The sequence below is a fragment of the Haemaphysalis longicornis genome, unplaced genomic scaffold (genome assembly GCF_048455015.1).
Source record: "Haemaphysalis longicornis isolate Haplotype H1 unplaced genomic scaffold, Haemaphysalis longicornis Haplotype H1 scaffold_9, whole genome shotgun sequence".
NCBI classification, from domain to species: domain Eukaryota; kingdom Metazoa; phylum Arthropoda; class Arachnida; order Ixodida; family Ixodidae; genus Haemaphysalis; species Haemaphysalis longicornis.
This window is the reverse complement of record NW_027526460.1, coordinates 57,084,645-57,106,997: the sequence shown is the minus strand read 5'-3', so window position 1 is coordinate 57,106,997 and position 22,353 is coordinate 57,084,645. Positions and strand designations below refer to the sequence as shown.

At 51.1% G+C, this 22,353-nt stretch overlaps 1 protein-coding gene across 1 annotated transcript in view; it reads left to right on the top strand.

Annotated features, from left to right (window-relative positions):
• The first annotated feature begins 70 nt into the window (after window positions 1-70).
• LOC144151862 (midasin) overlaps window positions 71-22,353 on the top strand; it is a 142,035-nt gene continuing 119,752 nt past the window's right edge. The window contains exons 1-16 of the mRNA XM_077683018.1: window positions 71-324; window positions 3,064-3,512; window positions 7,272-7,379; window positions 8,423-8,594; window positions 11,382-11,651; window positions 11,738-11,962; window positions 13,794-13,903; window positions 14,324-14,507; window positions 15,464-15,737; window positions 16,186-16,361; window positions 16,738-16,819; window positions 17,199-17,314; window positions 18,034-18,164; window positions 19,479-19,583; window positions 20,324-20,585; window positions 21,941-22,318. Of these exons, the coding sequence (XP_077539144.1) occupies window positions 196-324; window positions 3,064-3,512; window positions 7,272-7,379; window positions 8,423-8,594; window positions 11,382-11,651; window positions 11,738-11,962; window positions 13,794-13,903; window positions 14,324-14,507; window positions 15,464-15,737; window positions 16,186-16,361; window positions 16,738-16,819; window positions 17,199-17,314; window positions 18,034-18,164; window positions 19,479-19,583; window positions 20,324-20,585; window positions 21,941-22,318 (3,171 nt within the window). The 5' untranslated portion in view covers window positions 71-195. The remainder of the gene's footprint in view (window positions 325-3,063; window positions 3,513-7,271; window positions 7,380-8,422; window positions 8,595-11,381; window positions 11,652-11,737; window positions 11,963-13,793; window positions 13,904-14,323; window positions 14,508-15,463; window positions 15,738-16,185; window positions 16,362-16,737; window positions 16,820-17,198; window positions 17,315-18,033; window positions 18,165-19,478; window positions 19,584-20,323; window positions 20,586-21,940; window positions 22,319-22,353) is intronic.

Here is a 22,353-nt window from a genome sequence, read left to right as displayed (position 1 = left end):
CTGATAGTACGAAGCCAAAGTAAGGTCAAAGCTTAGTCGGCATTAGTCGGAGACTGCTAGCCGCTACAAGCCGTTTTGGACTGACTGACTGTCGCACGCGTAGCAAGCGTGCGCACGTGCGTTTTGTGTCTCAAGAAAACCTGTATGAAGTGCGTATGAAGATTGCGTTTACGGCCTTTGGGCTCGTAATTGAAAATGGCTGATGTGTTCAAGGAGACAAACGCGTGTCAACTTTCCAACTATGACTTGCAAAAGGCAGTTTCTGTGCTGTGTGAACGCATCGGGAAGCCGTGCAGGGGTTTGCGTCAATGGCTTGATGAGAGGGTAAGCACTAGAGAACTTCGAAAGTCCTTCACTTTTGTGAGAGAGTGTAAAGGTGCGCATGTCGAATGTCCAAATGTAGGACGTCATTGCTTTACTGGCCCTGCGTTGTCCGCGGGCAGTCCGAGGAATGCCTTCGGAAGTGAGTGCTCATGGCAACGCACAAGAAAATAAGCGCCAGAAAGCCACCCGGGCAGTCAGCGGATGGTCCTGGACTTAAATTATAATTAAGGAGGCTCACAGGTGCTTTAGACTGGGACTTGCGTGCTTCTGTTTTATGCCGAGTCAACTCCTGAAGTCGGGCAAGAGCTCTGCACGACGAGGACGAGTAGTGGTTGAAGTATGTGACATAAGCTCGCTGCAGCACATTAGCAAAAGAAACAAATGCCCATAAAAAGGGGCTGCCCCTCACCCTCTTACGAAGTCCTTTGCGCCGGACTTCGCGCCAAACATGTGACAGCTTTGACAACTGGCTGCTGAAGATTCTTTTGCAAGGGCGCGCAAATTTGAATTCGAAACTATAAGCACGTGCATGAGCTAGAATTTTCCCGATGTATGCTAAATTACCTGGTAGCACAAGCCTCCCCAAAAACTTCGTGCCACCCCTCGAGTTTATTGGCTCGGTTGTATTGATTGATTGTAGGGTTTAACGCGCCGACGCTACACAGGCGATGAGGCGCGCTGTAATGGAGGGCTCCGGAGTAATTTTGACCACCTGGTAGGGTTGCCACCTGCCCGGTTTTTGACAGGCCCGACCGGTTTTTTAGACATCGGGCCGGTTGCCGGTCCTTAGTTAAAACCGGCCGTCATTATCCGGTTTTTTTACCATCGTGCCGCGATAATTTTTTTTTGCCATTTTATAAGCGTTAGTTCAGCAACTACGACGATAAATAGGTGTCGGCAAGCTGTGCACAGAGTCGCGAGCAGAGAAAATATGCGGGCGAGCGCGGGCGAGATGCAAAGAGCTTTTATTGGACGAAGTAGAGAGGTTACCTTTCAGTGCAGCACATTCAGCAATAACCAAAATTTCAGTAACTTTCATTAAAAACGTTATGTTGATTCCTCTCTAGGAAAACGCTACAATGCATATGACATTGCATGTCATAAAACATGGATTCTTTTTTTTTTCACCACAAATTTTGTCTTCTAAATACCACGCCCCCCCTTCCCCCGAAGGGCCGTTTTTTTTTGTTTTTTTTTCGGGAAAAGGTGGCAACCCTACCACCTGGGGATCTTTAACGTGCGCCGAAATATCGAACACATGGGCGTTTTTGCTTTTCGCCTCCATCAGAGAAGCGACCGGTTGCCAGAAAAACCGCCGCAACCGGGAATCGAACTTGCGTCCTTGTGCTCAGCAGCACAGCGCCATAGCCACTGAGCCGCCGTGACGGGTGGCTCGGTTTTATTACTAAAGGTATTGTATTCAATACTAAAGGTTTGTTGGCAGTGCACGTGAGTAATTTGAAAGCTACATTAACACATCGCTGTCAAAACTGTCAGCTTCTGCTCAAGCAGTGGCCGCCGTTTCTAACGCGCGAATAAGGCTCGCTTCTGGGCCATGCGACTGCACATTGGCTGCCACGAGAATGATAAAAACGAGCATACACAAATGCCACTCCAAACATTAGTTTAGGGCACAAGATTGGTATTAACTCTATCCTCTCATGAAACCCCATAACATTAGAAGAACATTAGGAGCTCTCCATGCCTGTTTGGTGACATTGATCTGCGCTACCAGCATCTTCAGTCTGTCTGACTGGTTTCCATGCCCGGTATGCCCCACTTGGTTTGTGAATGCCATTTAAGGGGCCACATTTATCTCGCCAGTCAGAGAGGAAAACTGGTGGATGTTTGATGTGGCCAAAGGTCTACTGTTGGGGTAGTAGGTGTCAACCAATGTTGAGGCTTCCCCCGCTCCCCCCTAAAAAAAAAAAAAAAAAAACACATGGACAAAAGTCGGGCGGCCTAAAGGGGTAACCAAACCCACTGGTTTTGGTGAGCAATGGGAAAAACGTAACTAAGTATGGGCAGTGAACAGGTAGTGTGGGTGACAGTAACGAGTGAAAAAATTGATACACTTTCACCTGGGGCGACAACAGCGATGAGCTGTTGCTGTCGCTCGCATCTCACCAGCCAGAATCAGCCCACAAGTGAGCAACAGGAATGGAGGCCACTGGCGGCAGGGTATCGATTTTTTTGTGTGTCACTGTCACCCTCACTGCCTGTTCACGATGCCCACTGTGTTAATGTTTTCCGCGTTGCTCCCCAAAATCGCTGCATGTGGTTACCCCTTGAGGAAATTGGGGGTCTATGTTTGATAGAATCAGTACAAACAACGGTGGCGAAGCAAGATTACGGCACAAGCTCCGACTGTCGACTGAATTTTTATTGCCCTGACAACTCGTTTAAGTACAGAAGGTATAGAACAGCAAAGAAATGAAAATATTTAGTGATATGCGCACAGCAGAGCTATATATATCACACGAAGAGGGTTCATTGTGGTAAGGCTACGCATTTTGCTTTGTAATTATACAAGCTTTGACGATTTCTCTTGTGTCCTCCTCCTGCCTGGTTTTCCCAACAATGTTTGTGTGGTTCGAAATGGGCTTGAATCCATGCAAAAACACTCCTTGAGCTCTTCAGGGATGCTGCGAAGCGTGAGGGGCCAACATTACTGGCAAGCTGCTAACCCCTTGCCAAAGGGCCGGGATTCCTGACCAAGCTAGCGTCTGGCGGCTGCAGGACTGGAGCCCCTCTGCCCGGGCGTCGCTGCTGGGCCGGCTGGCGTCCCTGCTGCACCAGCGCAGCTGCACGGACCTGGTGGCCCTGCTGTGCCTGCCCCTCCTGACGGAGCTGCTGGCCTGCTCGGAGCAGTGGGCCAGCCAGCGGGCGCACCAGTGCCTCACGCTCGGGCAGCTGGTCGCCAGGTACCCGACGGCCGCGCTCTTCGTGGACGCCTGCCTCGAGCAGTGCGACCTGCCCCGGCTGCTGCTGTCGGAGGGCCGGCCCGGGGAGGATGGGGGCGGGGACGCCCCGCCTGCCAAGCGGCCCCGCGGAGGCGGCCTTCCGCCCCTGCACGGGGTGCGCTGCTGCTGGCAGCTGCTGCGGGAGCGGCCCAGCCACCTGGCCCGCCGCTGGGACTGGAGCCCCGTCCTGCGTTTCCTCCGGCACTCGTCGCCTGCCGTCTCCTGGTGGGTCCACGTGCCTCAAACTCGGCAACTCATTCTCACTTTACGGGGGCAGCTTGCACCCTTGTTGGTCAGCAGGTCCACTTTGGTGGATTACAAACAGCAAACGAAAGGACGGCAGATTTTCCACGAAGCTTGAACGGGGTCGCAGGATGTCGTGTGCAGATGGGTGGACTTTGCTAGACCAACTTGCTCAGCCTTGTGAGGGCCACCCATGTCCGTGACCTGATAGCCCCTCCACACTGCCACCTTCTCTTTAAAGGAGCCATGAAGAGAAAACAAAAGTTTGTTTTATTCGAAAGATTTCGTGTTTCATAGTACCCCAAGTGCTTTCCCGGAAGCAAATGATGCTTTATTCACTGAGAAATAAGGCAATTTAAGCCAAAATTTTAAATCTCCCGCTAAAATTGCACATTCCGTGACGTGAACCATGGCGTCATACGAGCCGGTCCATGAAACAGATACTTAGTATGTCGACTCCATATAGCACCCACACGCGGGAGTCGACCGAGACGGCGGCCATTTTAAAAATACTAGTAAAACCTAGTGCACCCGCAGCCCTAGTCATGGAATCGCCTGATCCGGAGAACAAAACTCTCGCCGAGGAGCTCGGGCTTGCATTTAACAACCTCACACCACTAAAACGCTCAATGCTTCTAAGTGCACGAGCGGCAAGAGTTGTGGGATACGCGGTGGACGGGAAAGCGACCATTCCGCGATAGCCACAACAGACGAACGCCCAGCCGTCGGCACCGCTGCCTCGTCAGCCCCGTCGCGACGGACGAATACAGACTGGTACGTATGTGCCGTATTTTTATTAAGGTTAATAATAGTTCAATTTCAGTAGCAGTATCGCTTATGTCAGTTGGCCGGTGTCGTGTATGGAAAGCCGTTCGCGCGAACTCTCTGCTTCGACCAGAAAGATACGAGCGTCAATGCGCGGTGTTTACGGCATTTTTTCCCCCAAGGTCAGAGCGCTTTTACGGCGATTTGACGAAGTCGGCGACGAGCGCCAGCATGTCCCAGGAGTGAGCTAACGTAAGGGTCCCTGCCGTAATCACTTCCTCGGAAATGAAGTGAGCACACTCGTACTTCCTTTAGCTCTCTTTCTGCTCCGTTTGCAAAGTTCACAAAACGTAGCCACTTGCTTCGCCGAGGTTCGTCGTTGGGCAGCACATGAAAGGAGATCTCCTCACCGGGGATGTCGCACTCCCTCGACGATAAGCCCGTGTACTACATGGGCATTTCAAAACGTAGCAACGAAATTTCGTTGTAAAGTACTCGAAAAAACTGGAGTTTTCAGTGGTTATAAACTGGAAACGAGCTCCTAACAATAGCAGCAAGCCAACACCATTCCGAAACTGCGACGGCTGTCACTATCTCGTCGCTGCTTGCTGTTCCTTACTCCCCTCGTTTCTATTTTTACCTTTGCTGGTTGGCGATATGACGGCCAACCTCCTGTGAAAGGATTATGATACCAAGCAAGGTCGCGGCTGTGCGTGCTGGGACGGTTCGTTGGCCTCTAAGAGCCTCGAATCCGAAAATTCGTCTGCGCGACGGCGAGATGTCGAGCTCGGCCGGCGGTAGTTTCGTACGCATTGGCGCACACGCTTGCGTGTTCGTTCGGAACTTCAACCGTTTACTCCACCGTTCTTTGTCATAAAAAGAATGTACAGTATGTTTCACGGGGATATAGCTCCCTGTGCAAACTGGTAAGCCCTGCCTAACTTGTGTTTGCTTTTGCCGGCCTCCGCCAATCGCAGAGCATTCTCGAGTGGCATCATAGGTTCTGTTGCGGAAAATGAGCTGGTGGGTCGCATGGTCATTTCCTTTTTTCCTAATTATGTAGCTTATTTGAGCGAAGTTTGCGTTATAAGTGGTGTCGTTATGGTTCTAAAGAGGCAATCTTTCGAATGAACCAAACTTGTGTTTTCTCTTCATGGCTCCTTTAAGGGGACACCGAAGACAAAATGGAAGTAGGGTTCATTCAAAAGATTGGCTCGCTAGAATAACACTGATGCCATTTTTAATGCACACTTCACTCAAATAAGTCATATGAGAAAAACAGAGACTGGCCATGCAACACCCTCATTACTTTTTCGCACTGAACTTAGAGTCATATTATGGGCCAGCTCGTTGCAATTGGCTGAGGCCAACAAAATCAAACGCAGATCAAACAGAGACTATAAGCTTACAGAATGAGTTGTTTGCACTTAAATTTAGTGCACATCTTTTTTGTAGTAGTAAGAATGCTGGGGTAAACAATGGAAGTTGAAAACGAACATGCAAGCATGGAAGCACAAGTGCGAAGGGCGCGCACTGTGCTGGCGGAAGCGGTACAGCCGTCGGGCACATTGTGCTTGTCCCTGCCACACCACTGGCCAACTGGGATAAGCGACATTGCCCCTTACGTGAGCCTGTTTGTCGAGCATGTCCAACCTTTTGCAAGCGATTTCTTTCAACCATAACAAAAGTAAGCCACGTACAAATCCAGTCAAAGACAGAGCAAGTGTGGGCAGCAGTCTCTGAGCTAAGGTCCCTAAAATTACTAGTCTGAGCGGTATTGTGTTGCCACCTGTGAAAACGGAAAAGTAAACAAAAGACACCTTTTGCCATTTGCAGCAGCCTCAGTCAACATACTAGCTTCCATTTCACATAACTTCCCAGAACACGTCCTCACTGACGTCATGAAACACAATTTAGCGGGAGACTTTAAATTTTGGTTTCAAATGTTTAATTTCTCGGTGAATAAAGCATCGTTTGCTGCCGGATAAGTGTGGGGGCACTATAAAACACCAAATCTTTCGAAAAACCAAACTTGTATTTTCGTCTTCATGGAATCTTAAGTTTTATGCCATTTCAGTTGGGGAAAGGGGGTAATGTTTACTCTGTACTTTCCCCCTTGTCAGGTGTAACCAAAATATTTAAAAATAATAAAGAAATGGCCCTCAATTGAAGGAGGCAAATAAATAATGGGCGAATTAGCACCCTCTAATTTCTCAGTCTATCCCCCCCCCCTTCTTTTGTCTAGATGCAATCCCTCCCTCATATCACTGCACTTCGCTATGACAGGGAACGTTGTCATATTTGGAACTGTGTGGACAATTGCAAAAAATAAAACAAACACTTTTTTTAGTGTATTTGCTTCCATTTTCTGGGTTTGGCCGCTTAAAAACCACATAATTGTACCATTTGGTCGCACGAATGCTGTACATGGAGACAGAATGCCACGCAAGCCAAAGCAATAATTTTAAGTGCCTTGGTGCAGGAGAGCTAGAAGGTGGCTAACATCAAAGTATCCTCTTCCTGTTTGGACAATCGCACGAAAAATGCTGCACTTTGCTTGAATGTGTAAAAGCCTGAGAACTAGTGCAGTAGCAAAAGTATGCTGTTTCAGGCTGCATTAAGAGACCCCTGAAACGCTTCCTTTTTTTTTTTTTTTAACTTTTCAGGCACTACGTCTGTTTTTCGTGTCATGCAGAGATACATGCAAAAGGGAGGATGAACATCGGTGCAGAAATCAAAAGGGTATTCCTTTTTTAAATTTAGGAGCGAAAGTGCAACCATGGTCATTACCATGGTTGCGCTATTATAACTCGTGAGCATGTAAACAATTTGTTTACTTATCTCGATCGTTCTTTTTGCGTCTGTCTCTGCGTGTCACGAAAAACAGCCACTGTGCCCGAAAACTACTTGAAATAAAGTGTTGTGGGGGTCATTTTTACTGTCCCCTTGTGACTGCCATTCAAAACCCCGTTTCAGGTACACCGTGCAGTGCCTGACCTTGCTTCTGTCCCTGGATGAGCCTGGCCAGCGAGCGCTGCTCCGGCAGTTGCTGCCTCCCGAGCAGATTCTGCTGATGGATCTCCGGTAAGCACGCCACACTTCTTAGGCATCTGTGAGCAAGCGCTTTTTATAGATCTGGCTGCATGATTTGGAACGGGAGAAAATTAATAGCCACAAGGCACGACAATGCCATTATGTAGAAGTGCCACTCTATCTGTGCGGTCATGGCAAGGCTTGCACTTCAAGTTAGCTTGTTTCAAGTTAGCTTGTTAGAACTAGAAGTTGTGTGAGTTTACTCTGCAATGTTGGGTTATAACTGGAGGTGTGGGAATATTAAATTTGGGACTGTTAATTGAGCACAGATATTGAAGGGTGACTGCGAATCGAATTGAATATTTATTAATGCAAATATCTCCGCTTTAGTGTGTCTGAAGCTTTTAAACATAGCTACAAAACAATGCAGTCAGGACTTAATACATCTGAGCGTTCATGTCTGCTAATTTTAGTGAGGAAATGGCATGAAAAATAAAACGGCAGGACAAGATTGCAAAGATGTGGGGGAAAAAATTGTTGTATACATTGAAGGAAACTAGGTTGATCAACATGCTGTGAATTGGGGAAGTATGTTTGACTGGTACCACCAGTCATTGAAAAAAGGCTGAGTGGGCTAGTGGCTAATATGCAATAATTCCTGATTCCTCACTCATGCTGATATATATTCAAGCAACTTCGGTTGGGCTTGGCTTACAAGTTTTACTCAGGGAGCGTTCTACCTTAGCTAACATACACCGGAGTTGGTGCACACTTGTTTTGCGCAGAGCTTGCACGTGTCAGGCTCTATTGCATAGCCTTGGCATCAACCCAAAAGGGCAGTCTATGCCATAAAGTTTGGAAGTTTACATGTTGTGAGCCAGAGCCAACTTCAAGTGCTCTGTTATCCGTGAGGTTTGAATATTTGAATACTTCAAACAGTAATTCTGTGCTGTGAGTCGAATAGAAAACACTGTTTGTGAAGTATTTGAGCTTTAAATCTTCGCACACCTCTAGGTTTAACTAAGCAACGAGCGGGGAAGCTCGGTCCGAACCAGAAGTGACGGCGCCGCACTTGCGCTGCGTTGTCCATGCAGGTTGTCCACGGAGGCGGCTCTGGGCACCCTGCGACCCCCAGTGTGGCCCCCCACCACCTCCAGCCCCAGTCGACACCTGGCCATTTCAGACCTGAGTTCAGACGTCACCTGCGTTGCGGGACTCCTGCTGCCCCAGAGGCCAGCCACGGGGAAGGTCCAAGACGCCCCCCACGTGAGTCTGACTGGCGGCCAGGGAACATGGCCAATGTGTGAATCCCCCTGCTAGGGATCTGGGGCGTTGCAACGCTCTTGCGAATGCTTTACAGAGTGTTCCTGTCTGAACCACTTGCTTGCGCTTGCAGATTTTTCATGAAGCCTTCATGTTGTGGCCTGTTAGTTAAGCTTTGAGGTTAGTGACAGGCCGTGTTTAGTTTGCAATCCAATAAAAAGCACGTTCTAAAAGTGGTCTTTCTTGGGCTACTCAAATGCTAGAGTTGTGGTCTGTCTGTCTGTGTGTCTCCCAATTCAGCCTTTCGGTCGAAACTTCAAACAATTTATCAGAAGTAGCTTATATAGGCAGAACCACTCGAGACCCCCCGAAGTTACTGGCATTGGTCATACATGTTTGCAACATTTAGTGCAACGAAAACCTCAAGCACGTTAGGAGCAAAGTGTAAGTACTTAATTAACCACTAGTCCATGCATTCTTTTAGTTAGTAATGCAGTTGAACTTGGATATATTGAACTCCAAGGGTATGGCAAAATAGTTTGATGATACATTGATAATTCAAAATATAAAATACGCCTATCTGAAGATTATCTGATAACGCCGCACATCAATGAGAGCTTTCCGAGATTGTGACAAGTGGTAACCTACTAATTTGTTCCTCAAAGCACGGAAAATTGAACCCCAGCACGACGACCACCGCACTTTATTCAGCATGAAAAAAGTATGCGCTTCACTTGCTTCATCTTCTGCGTCACTAAGTTGAAAAAGGTATGTGGGCTTCGCTTGCTTCGTCTTCTTTGTCGTAAAGTTCACCCAGCTGTCTTCAAGCCTATGAAAGTGGTACAAATGAGAAAATCCGGCGCTGTCAACAATGGCGAATAACGCTGACACAAGCTCGGCTGCAGTAGGCGGTTGGGTCGTCAGAGCCGCTAGTAGTGTCCACATCTTCGGCATTGGTGATGTCAGCCACAGCCTGCATGTCATCGTCAGCACTTACGAACTCATGTGCTGTTGTGTCATCTGAAATGGTGCATGGAATTGCTGACAGCTCTCTAAATTCACTCTCAAGGCTCTCAGTGCCGTCGCCTTCGGTATCCGAACACCTCCCGCCTGGAGCCACACTCAGTGAAGCCACTTGGCACACGACATGCTCCGGAACGGCTGGGCTGGGCCAGGCCGAGCCGTGCTGCTTTTGCCTGTATGTCAGGTTTGGTGCTTGGTATCACACTGAAAAATACGAAGAGGAATTTTGAATACCTCTGCAACTGATATCTTTTCACCGGCCTGTACCCGTCGAACAATGCCTACCTTTGTCGCTCCAAAATGCGTGCCGCAGGCAAAAGAAACATGCACCATGCAACATCGGTCTCCCTGTGCGAGCCATCACTAATAGCAGCTTAAGCTCAAGCACAAACTGAGCGCCTCGGGTCGGTTTCCCCTCTTCCTTTTATTGCCTTTCACACCCAATCACTCTCCGCCTTCTCGCTATCCTAGCGGGCGAGCAGGTGTTGAAGGCCATCGAAGCGACGCGATGCCGCTGACGCTGCCTCCTGCTCATCAAGCACAGCAGTGGCTGTGAGAAATCATCATCATCATCATCACCTCCTTTATGCTATCAGGAGAAGTGCACTTGCAGGGGCACTTGTGTTGCGGTATTCAATATATCGGATGCGTCCGTGATGGGGAGTTGGATACACACATACAACAGCGCTATACTTTTCCATAGGATTTTTACTGCAATGCCTGCACTGTTTGGTATAGATGATAATTCGATATATCCGGGTTCGATATGTGCGTGTTTGACTATACATTTGGGCTTGATTTTTGATAGAAAGTGATGAAATGATGTGTCACAAAGAGGTGCAGAAAGGCCCCAGCACGTGCGAGATGAAAGCAAGCACAAAAAGAATAGAACTCCAGCGCATGCTGTTCCAGGCAGAACAAGAAATGTAAGATAACGAAAAAGGTGTGGACTGCCCCAACTGACCGTGTGCGAGCAGTGCGAAGCCAGGAAAACTGAATTGCATTGAACAAACCTTGATTCAGTTCATCCCAAAAGGAGCAAGGGGTTGAAGCCAAGATTGGGAAAAGGAGTTACATGGCAGGGGCTGCAGACAACTATCGTCTTTCGATGACAGTTGCAGTAAAGCAAGCAGATATGCAGCCATGTTTTGTCTGAAGAAGTAGCTTCTGCATCCGTATCTGTGGGATGGTGGCACTTTCTATTTTCTCGAGAACTAACTCATGATGCCAGTTTGCGAGAGGGTGAAAGGTTTTACTTTCATCAAGCCTTTGCCACGTGCACATTTATTGGAAATTTCCCCGTTTCTGGAAATGCATGGCAGATATTTCTGCTACTGAATTAATTATTTTTTTTTTGTCATGTTTCAACTCTCAGCTGTCACAGGGACATCCGTTCGACTACTGTTTATTCCGTCCACCCTCACCCTGACATCCCTCACATTCCACTCCCGTCCCTCTTCTCTTAGTCCCAATGATGATGATCGTGTGGCACCCTCTCTCTGTGCTCTTTGGCACCACCCTCACACCTTCATCCCACATCTGTTGAGGGTGGCGGTCCTCACACAAAAGGTGGACTGCAGAGTGGCCTTGATGGGGGGAAACAGTTTTTTTTTTTAAAGAGGGTCTTCTTGCATTGTTTGTAGAAGGATCAATAGTGCCTCTGCACTGCTCGTGTTTCCATCTGCTGGTTAGCTAAAAACAAAGGAGAGACGTTGCGGCAGAGCCTGAGTGGGCCGCGTTCTTCCCCCCCTCCTCCCTCCGTTGCAGCCGGACTGGTGGGCGCCCTCGTCGGAGCGGGCCCTGCGGTGCCTGTGTGAGTGCGTGGCCCGCGGGCGGCCGTGCCTGCTGCGGGGCCCCGTGGGTGCGGGCAAGAGCAGCCTGGTGCGCTGGCTGGCCCACCGGCTGCGCCAGCCCCTGGTCACCGTGCAGCTGGGCGACCAGGTAGACGTGCACACCCTCGTGGGGGGCTACGTCTGCTCCCAGGTGGCCGGACAGTTCGCCTGGCGGGAAGGGCCCCTCGCCCGCGCCCTGCGGCTGGTACGTCCTCTCCCCATATGGGCAATCCTGTGGCTGTTAAGCCTGCCACCAAGACAAAGTGCCACACCGCGTTCCCCCTTGAGCAGGGCTGCTGGCTGCTGCTGGAAGACCTGGAGCGAGCCTCCCCCGATGTGTCCAGCCTGCTGCTGGCCGTGCTGCAGTCAGGCAGCGTGCCGGGGCTGCTCCCCCGGGCCGCGGGCTTCCAGCTGGTGGCCACCCACCGGGAGGCGGGCCACCTTGTCACCCTGGCCACCGAGGCCCTCTGGACCAATGTCTACCTGCAGCACCCTTCGCGCGCCGAGCTCTACGAGGTGGGCTCCCTGGGTTTACCTCCATGGGATAAAGTACCTCCCCTTAACTCGGCCTACTGTCGTGGAGCAGTCGGCATGCTCAGCACACACCTTTTCGTGGGTGCCACCATGTGAGGGAGGGTTGCACCACTAAGCAGAAAGAGGTGTGGCACCAGCACTGAGTCGTATTCAGAAGCCTGGGCAACCTTGCATTGATTTTTGTTGACCTTGTGAATGGCTGGCATTGTGGGTGGGCTTTGCTGTGACGTTATCTCTGCTTTGGGATTTTACACAATCAGTCTACAACCCATTGGTCTTGTTTCGTTCCATCATAAGTCTCTTTTAGTTGTCATTTTGGACTGCCTAGAGATGCTCCTGGCCAGCTCCGCATCTTATTAACTCGCAGAATTTCTATTGCCAGAGCAGTTCTGCACTGCCCACAAATAGCTCAAAACCTTTGGACAAGTGAACAAGAAAGTTAATTGGTCGACGTTGATGCTTGGGCTAGTTGGTAAAAAACATAAAAGGACAACAGGGAGAGCGAGACACACAGGTACTGTGCTTCTCACTTTCCCTGTCATCCTTGTATGTTGTTTGCACTGTGAATTCAAGAATATCATACAACAGGGGTTCTCAAGCATGTTGGTCCCAGGGAACCCTGCTAAGTGCCGTTAAGTGCCAAGCAACCCCCCCCCCTCTCGCCATTTTTCATTCCGTTCATGCTACATTAACGTGCAGTAAATTCAAAAGCAAGCAAGGGTCTCGTTTTTTTTCCCGTCGACTTTACGCGAATGCGTACGCTAGCGGCACCTATCTCCAAACAGGAGAGATCCGCATGGGGGTAATATAAGGCCGATATACAAGTGCAATAGTTTAACCACGTGGCCCGTTTTCGGAGTCGGGCTGGCTACAAGCTGCTAACGAGATTTATTGCGCAGCTCGCGCATTTCTGTTATGTGCCGAGATGTGCTTACTGACACTCGGGCGTGAGTAATGGAGGTTCCTTAGATCGACCGCACCTCAAGTTTACCATATAAGACTTTGCGACTGCGGAAACAGGGAAAATTTATCAGTGGCTCGCGGAACCCTGAGGAGGGGCCTGTGGAACCCCTAGGTTCCGCGGAACCCACTTTGAGAAACCATGTCATACAAGAAAGGCTACCTGTATCATTTTCATTCCAAATTTTTCTTTCCGCCCATTGTCTGGGCTATTTGGCTCTCTTTATCTCTGGTAGACAGTACTGGTTTCGAGAGCTGTGTAAAAAGTCACGGGACTGTCACGTTTAGGTGAGGTTTGTCGTGGCTGGGTTCAGATTCCAGCCTAGCCCGACTCTCCAGCCTAGGCCACAATGGATGGCACCGTATGGCTACTAGCTGGCACCGGTGTGGAGCAGAGCCAGGAACACACCAGACACAGTAATAGCCAACGGGAACATTTATTGTGCTCCGAATAAAGCTGCCTGGGCATGTTGAGGGTTCACTGAGCAAGGCAAACTGGCCAGGCTGGGAAAGTGGGACGAAAGGCAGTCCGAGTGGGAGAAAAATTACCTGCCTCTGCTCTGGTTGTTGGCTGGAGTCGAAGGGGGTGTCTCCCCTGTTTTCAATACTGGGCCAACCACCCACTGCTTGGACGGGTCACTTGGGAGGGGACAAGCACTGCCACAGCAAAAGGAATGTGGTTGTTGGAAGGGAAGGTTGTAGGAACCTCCGTCTTGTGCCTTTGTAGCATGCCTTGGGGAATGGGGAGTATTGTGGGCTTCTGTGGTTCCCACAGGGCTTTGCAGATGCGAGGCAAAAGAGCGCATGATGCCTGTTCGTGAGTTAATATTGCGGTTCCAATGCTTCCCTGCAGATGATCGTCCATTACTGGCCTCAGCTGGAGCCCATGGCAGGGCGTCTGCTGGACATGCTCTTCTGCCTGCGGGAACCCGGCTCACCAGTGCGGCGCACCATCTCACAGAGGTTGGTGGAAGGCAGTTGTTGCGGTTGCTCTGGTTTCATTGGAGCTCAGCTAGCGCTGCTACGGAAAGAACATCCTCGTGTATGTCGGTAAGGCCCTGGCGGACAGTGCTTTCTTGCTGGTGCAATCCCTCTTGGGGGCAGTTAGGCCTAGTTGTGTTGCATGGCATGTAGGCCTGCCGGCCTATGGTTTCTCTCTTCTGCTGGTGGCCTCTGGGGTCATAGATCCCGGAAAAGAGAGGGTGGAGGGCACGACCGACTGGGCCATAAGACAGCCGAGCTGGCAAAAGCACAGGCACCTATGTGGACAGCGGGCAGTAATGGGTCCACTGACCGCTGTGGGAGTTGATTGAAGAGGCATCTCCTGCTGTTGTCCTGCGTGTCCCGTAGCTGCCTCCTCCTGCGCCCCCTCCCCTCCTGCAGGGACCTGGTGAAGCTGTGCCGCCGGCTGACCCTGCGGGGCTTCTCCCTGGAAGGCGGGCGGCAGGCGGCCGAGAGCGCCTTCCAGGACGCCATGGACTGCCTCTGCCAGAGCGTCCGGGACCCGGCCAAGAGGGAGGCCCTGGCCCAGCAGTGCGGGGGCCTGCTCGGGCTCACCAAGTCCGAGGTGGGTGGGCTCTGCTCTCTCTCTCTTACGGGGCTCGCAAGGCTGCTCCAAGCAAAGATGGCCGGAATTACAACAATGCTGCATTCTGTAAGAAACAGCATCTAGTCACCCTGTTCCTCATTGACATGGGGGGGGGGGGCTGTCAAAACGGGGGATCCTGGTGAGGTGCGGCAGGGAAGGAGAGTGAGCCGGCACTGTCTGTTTGTGTTTTGAGGGAGCGCAGCTGCCTTTTTTAGCGTCTATGAATGGATGCCGCGGGACAGCATGATAAGAACGCAAGCGAGATTTTTGTGTTCGCGATGCCGATGGTGGTTGCTTATCAGCACAACGTACAGGCAATGGAAACCGCCATCGTCGTGACTCACTGTCTCCAGTTGTTCAAGAAGGGAAAGGGTGGCTGCTTATCTCTGTAGAAACAACTTTCCGAGGATGCGGGGGGCTTGCTATCTTCTGAGGTGTGTCAAGCACGCGCAGTTGTGGTTATCTCGTGAGTGCAAACGAAACATGTTACTGAAAGGGCGTTTATTTTTTTTTTTTTATGTCTAAGTTAGAAAAGAACAAAAAGCACACACTGCGCCGCATGGCTGATTACTTTTTTCTCTTTCTTTCTCTCGACCTTAAAACGATGCCCCAGCTGTGCTGGTCGATCAGCAGACGCGCCAAAAAACCGCACCATAAATGCTATTGTGCTTCAGGCAACCACACTGTTAGCGGTGCGGTTATGCATTGAGTTCTATGGGGGGCCTACTGGTAGGAAAACCCACGTTATATCCAGTTCCAGACTCTAAGCGATTACATTATAAATGGTCTACACCGTACCTAAAAATGCTTTTTTGGGCAATTCTTTGGTCCGAAAGACCCGTGTGTCTCCTTAGAGCCTCCTCTGTATGCATCTTAGACCCCTGAGGTGTGTCCACAAAAGGTTGAAGCTAACTCGTCCTTATTTCCTATCACAGGCGGTGTTTCTCTGCACCACGAGCAAGCCTGAGGTGAAGGAGGCAGCCTCCTCCGTGACGGTGGGCCGTGTCTCGTTACCTTGTCGAAAAGCCCGGTCAGGGCGTGGGCTGTCGAACGCTGCAAAGGGCAGCACCACTTTTGCTGGCACGCGGCACGCCCTGGTGTTGATGGAGCAGCTGGCAGCCGCAGTGGCCAACGAGGAGCCCGTGCTGCTGGTGGGCGAGACGGGCGTGGGCAAGACGGCGGCCGTTCAGCACCTTGCTCAGCTGACAGGTGGGCATGGGGCATCTTCTTCAATGTCACGGTTTTGTGGTTCTTCTTAGCCACTGACGCTTTGAAGCTGCCTTCTCGTTGGCTGTGCGACTCGTGGCATACGGCAGTTTGCGGTCATTTGCCTTGAAAAGCTCATTGTCTCTGGACTTGCGCGGATAGTCTCACACACTCCCTTCCTTGCAGCGCCCTGTAAAGCATGTTCAAGAAGTTGTTAACGCAGGAGTGGGGTATTCTGTTCAGCTGTAATGACACCCTAGCTGTTTTCATTGCTACATTTTGGAGCACACTGTGCACAACTGATTCTGAGCGACCTTTCTTTTATTGGAAAGTTTCTGGTCGGGTGCAGCCACAGACACACTCTCTAACAAAAGCCGGAGGAGTTGGTCTGAACTCACGAACCAGAATCCTCCTGCGCGGTGTTGATGGTGATATGAATCCTGTCTCGCAGGCCACCCCCTGGTGGTGCTGAACATGAGCCAGCAGAGCGACAGCAGCGACCTGCTGGGCGGCTTCAAGCCGGTCGACGTCAAGCTGCTCCTGTCCCCCCTGCGGGAGCAGTTTGAGGCACTGTTCAGCACCACCTTCTCCCAGGCACAGAACGCAAAGTTCCTCTGCCACATCACCGTGAGTGCCCCCTTTCTCCTCTGCTGCCCATTGTGCTGTAACTGCACGTCGGGATGCAGGCTGCACCTCGGACCGCGTACAGCTGTTGCGACCCTTGTTGCCGTCAGGATAGGAAAGGGAGCTCTTTCAGGCAGCTGGCTCAGCCTTGGCCACTTACCGCTGTGGGGCCCAATTAGCTGCAGGTCTCAGTGATGTGCTGTCTGCCTGTACTTCCAAGGGTTCCTAATACAGTTTAGGTAACTTCAGGCAGAGTGAAAGTTTTATCATTGCACTGCATCACAAATCTATGCGCACATTGCAGCTTTTGCAGTGGGTCCAAATGTATTATTGGTTCATAACCAAAGAAAGTGCTTGACTGTGTGTGACTTCGTTGCAGACCTGCTTTGCTGGACGTCGCTGGCGTGAGCTGTTCCGCCTGATGGCCCACAGCCAGAAGTCGGCAGTGACAAGACTTCAAAGTATGGGATTATGTATTTATGATTAAGTAATGTCTTGCCTTCCCAGTCTTGCTTTCATTGCTGGCCTTTCATGTCACAAGATGAAATGAAAAGACACTACAAAAGGAAGAGTGTGCTGGTCAAAAAACATTTTTTCTGTCGGTAGCTTTTTGTTCACCTGCTCCTTCCCTTTTTTTGGTGCGGTGACACAGTGCAGGGACTTTCCTTTTTCCTTACTTGGTTCTGCACCAGGTACAGCACGTGCTACTGTATCCTAGACGTACCCGGCTACATGATTTCACTGCCCTCACCAGCTGTGCGCGTTCATGCATGCCGTCTTGTGGCTTGTCCTGTCGATGTAGTCCACGGCAATCTTGTCGCACTTTTGTGTGCCTTGCAGACTCGGGCCAGGACCCAGGCCAGTTGGAGCGCTGGCAGGCACTGGGCGAGCAGGTGCAGAAGGCCGAGGAACAAGTGCGCCAGGCTGAGAACCGGCTCACCTTTGCCTTCGTTGAGGTGCGCTGCCTTTGGTTGGTCAACCTCTGGTGCAAAAGGGGGAGCATGCTGTGTTTTGTGTTTTGACAGCTCTTATGCCAAGGACGTCTTGGTGGTGTGTGCCCCTCTGGTGGGCTAGTCAATTGGTGACTGAACAAGCAACGACAGAAATTGGTTCTTAGTAGGCAGGCAGTTATGAAACGTGTCTTGTTTGCTTTCTCGTTAGATTCTATTGAGAAATGCTGTGATCAAGGATTTTTTTTTTTTCTGTTATGCGGGTGTAAGCACTGTCAGAAGCAGGATGTTAACATTTCTTAGTCCACATGTGTTGCTTAGTTTGGTCCCTGGACAAACAGCTGGAAGGCAGTGATTGAGTGTGATGAGCAGTGTCTTGTAGCTTGTCTTCGTTCCCATCTTCACTGTGGCATTCATTTTTAATTGAAATGTTTAATTTAGAAGAACAAACCCACACTTTTTAAGTACCATTCATAATCTGCAGGGGTGGTACTGGGGGTGTTTCACATTAGGCTTGTGGAAGTGCAGTTGTTACAGTGAATGTTGAAACCTATGGCCTTGGGCATGATAGCAGAGCATCACGTGGGAGACTAACTGTGCTGCTGTCCTTCTGCCAGTAGTGGTTGTGTTCCAGCTGCATTCCAGTGGAAGTGCTTTTGTTCCCTAACATGCCCAGAGGCCTGTGGAGCCCTGAATGTGGGCCGTGTTTTTTGGTGGGCATGCAGGGTGCCCTGGTGCGGGCCCTGCACGAGGGCTCCTGGGTGCTGCTGGACGAGATCAACCTGGCCGAGGGAGAGGCCCTGGAGAGCCTGGCCCCCGTCCTTGACGGCAGCGCTCCCGTGCTCTTTGAGAGGGGGTGCGCACTCTGCTTCCCTCTCCTTCCTTGCTGCCCCGCCACACCTCCCGGCTGTCACAGGCCAGCAAAGCTACCTTGGGGAGAGGGGGGGCGGGGATAATGGAGCATGACGGCCAAACATGCGACACTTCTTCATGTCTCACTGCGTGGGCTTGTGAGGCCCCCAGCGCTTTTAATGTAGTAGCACACCTGCCGATTCTCTGGAATTTTGTTATAAAGTGTGCACACTTATCTGCCTTGTGTTCTTGCAAAAATACGTTCCTGGAAAAGGAAGTTTTAAAAGTGCCAGAGAAACGGCTACCACTTGCAGCCCCTTGTGCCACGACCATAGGGCGGGAGGTGTTTGTAACATGTCATACCGTCCATCCTTGCGTGACCTCTTTATACACATCAAAAGTGATCAAGTGGATTGCCTTTATTTGAGTATTGCCGAGAAATCACCAAACAAGTGATGTTAAAAGATAGACAGAGGATAGACACCTTGTGCACATTACGGGCTGCTCTCTTCCCTCAGGAGGGAGTGTGGTAGCTTCGCCTTGTCCTGCCGGGTGATCCTAGTGTTTGAGCAACGCCCTCTCGTGGCAAGTGTGTCTGCTGTGCTAATGATGAAGAAGGAGTGAAAGGCAGCCTGCCCCCTCATTCTTCGCCTCGCTTAGCTCCACTTTAATTTCCTTTCAAAGTGTCGCCCCCCCCCTCTGCAACCCTGTATGGCTGTAGTGCACATTGTTTTCCTTTCAATTATGCATTGTTTTACCATAAGGCTAGATGCCTAACTGCATTTAGCACTTCAGAAAAAGACCTTTGGGTGGGGTTTTTATCATCGATTGCTGACCACAACCCTGAAAGTTGGCTGATGGTTAGGGGACCCAGCCAAGGAATATGCTTCACACTTTCCTCAACAAAACTTCTGAAACGGAGAGAGTTGGTTAGAGCAGACAGCAGAATCACTGTGAGCAGAAACCGTTCTGCCTTGGCTCTGTTTTACCTGTCAATTTCCTTAAAAAAAACATTGTTCTAAAATAGTGTCACACTGGCTGTGTGACTGCTGTAGAAACAAATTGCCTTCAATAATGGCTTTATTTCAGTAAGGTGTGCAGGAATTGTTGGATTGCCTGAAAGTTGTGCTAAAGTAGTTCTTTTACTTTGACAGCAAAGAGAAAGTATGCGTGTCTGGGTCGTATGGGGTCGACCAGTAGCAGTTGTGAGGGCCTGAAGTTGTGTGGGTTACCTCTGCTTATCAACTGGAACTGATGGTTCCCCTTGTCGGGATGCGCTGGGCCTTGGTGAACAGTTGGAGCACTCCTCCTCTTCCAGTGACCACGAGCCGCTGGAGAGGCACCCCGAGTTCCGGCTGTTTGCGTGCATGAACCCAGCCACAGACGTGGGCAAGAAGGACCTCCCCGCTGGCATTCGGAGCCGGTGAGTGGGGCTCCCTCGGTGGGCCCTTCACTTCATACAAGCTGTTGTGGAGAGATCTGTGGTTGGAATGCTCCCTACATGGGTTTCACCTGGGGGCGAATGAGGGAAGAAAATACCGCAGAAATGGGTTACTCTTACAAGTGCACCAGGGAGAGGAAGAGGACGAAAGCGTCGTGGTTAAGGACACGCAGGAAGCCTTTTTGTTGCCCCGTGAAGTAGAACAGAGGGTGGTAAAAGCTGAAGCTGATGATGAGACTGATGAATTGCTAGAATGCATAGGTGTATTTGTTAGGTAGTGTCATACAAAAGGGACCCTTGCTGAAAATAAACTGACAGGGCGGGCGCTAGGTGTCAGCGCGCAATTTGTGCTCGGGAAGAGATTTCCTGGCCCACCCCTTACTGGACAGGTGCCTATTGGCATCTGGCATAAATGTGCTTGCTAGGCAAGTAGAAGCCACGCAGTATGAATTTAGCCACATGAACGTTTGGCTCCCTCCCGTAGTGGGAATGAGAGGAGCCCGTGCCTGCAAGACCACTGCACCCTCTATCGGGGGGACTGGGAATCGCCGGCGATGCCAGCACTGGTAGAGGCCGCTGGTGGGTCAGGGAACCTGCTCCTACCCCTGTGCGACGTACCTTCAGCAGACGGACGAAAAGAGTTGACTTACAACAGCTATGCTGTTAAAAGAATAGCTCTGGTGTCCTCCCTCCCTCCTCCTTTCCCCCCTCCCCCTGTGCAGCTTCACGGAGGTGTACCTGGAGGAGCCCCTGGAGGCCCGCGACCTGGAGCTGGTGGCCGGGGCGTACCTGCTGGGCGGTGGGGGGGGCACGGCGCCCCTGCAGGCCTGCGTGTCCCTGTACCTGGACCTGCGCAGGGCCGCCCATGAGAGCCTGGCCGACGGCACGGGCAGCCGCCCGCACTACAGCCTGCGCACCCTGTGCCGCGCCCTGCGCCACGCCGCCTCGGACCCCTGCAACAGCTGGCCACACTCCCTCTACCAGGTGCGTACGGGCACGTGTCTCGGGGCTGTTGCGTACAGTCTGGATGACGGCACTGGCATGGTCATTGAGGGGGTCCTTAAACCCTTTGAGGGTTGAATCTTTTTTTGAAAAAAAAAAATATTTTCCAGATGGTCAAATTACTTTATTGGGGATTTTGAATGTGCACAATGTGTAAAGTCGTGAATAAATTGTAAAAAAAATATCAGGAACAGTAAACAGGAAGAGTGAGAATACCTTGTGGGTGTCGGTGATAAACAAGCTAAGAGCAGCACCATTATAGATAAACAAAAGATAAAAATCAAGTTTTGCATGCCTCCGTTGTGACCACGCAGCGAAACTGAAACCACAAAAGGGTGGTGACACAGGCTGCGTGACGCGCTGAAGATAGGGAGTTCTGTTTATCTCCGCGAGAAGGTAGCACAATCAAATTTCAAGGGCTTCTTGCAAGTCCTAAGAGGTGGCAGCACCTCCCAGTGAACACACGTCACCATTATGGCGTGAAATTTCAAACGGGTGGTCGAAGTCGTTCCCGTACTGCAAAGACCTTGCGGGACAGAAAACTGCACCGTACATATACAACAGAAACCCTCAAAGGGTTAATGAGCTTCTCATTCTACAGTTCATGGCGTTGCACAGGCCTCCCCTGCAATACCCTCACTCATAGCGAAAAAATGGGAGTCAAAATGAAAAATTTTTGTCATGTCATTGGTAGATATTTTTTCTTGGCATTGTGTCCACCGGAGGTGCCACCATTTTGCTGAACGTAATTTTTTCAAGACAACAGCAATCCACTCAGTTTGGGTGGCTTTTGTGCCGTTTTTATCTATTTATTGTAATTTGTGCTGGCTCATTTGTTTAGAAGGAAAATATTGCCCAGTTGATGATACTAGAGACAGTGCAGTTTTCAAGACTTTGAATGCCTCCCTCCCGCTTTTTCTTTCCTTTAGCAATGGTACAGTGCTGTGTGTGCTTAAACATGTACTTGTTATGGCTGTTAGTTTGTCCTCACTCAGTGCACGTTAGTGCAGGTCTGCCCAGCCTGGACATTTGTTGTAGTGAAAGGTAACGGCAGAGATTCTATGCTACACAGGGCTTGAGCTGTTTTACTAGGCTTGGGCGGCCTACAGGCTGCCCAAGAGCTCCTCTCAGACAAAATGTGCCGTAGTGGGGCAGTAAGCACGTCGATGCGTGGTATCCATGAAAATGTGTGGTGAGTGAGAGGGCCTGCTTACTGCAGCTTCCTGTGGAGTCCACCTGTGCAATTCACGGGCAAGTAATCTGGCATGTGTGGATGGCCCGGCTGCAGTGTAGGTCCAGTGGTAGCAGGGTAACGAGCGTTGCGCTCTCTTCCACAGGGCTTCTGCCTGAGCTTCTTGACGTCCCTGGACCGGGCCTCACATGCCCTGGTGGAGTCCACCATCCGGGGGGCCCTGCTGGGCCCCCGGGAGGTGCCCCGGGCCCCTCAGGCCCCCCCGGGCATTGAGGCAGTGCAGCTGGAGGGCTACTGGGTGCCCCGGGGCCCCCTGGAGCCCCGCGAGCCCCCCGGCTACGTGCTGACGGCCACCGTGCGCAGCAATCTGCGCGACCTGGCCCGGGCTGCGGCCTGCGGGCGCCACCCGGTGCTCCTGCAGGGCGAGACGTCGGCGGGCAAGACCAGCCTCGTGCGCTGGCTGGCCGCCCGCACGGGCCACGTCTGCGTCCGCCTCAACAACCACGAGCACACCGACCTGGAGGTGGGTGGCCTGCTGCTGCTGGCTCTGGCCGCACG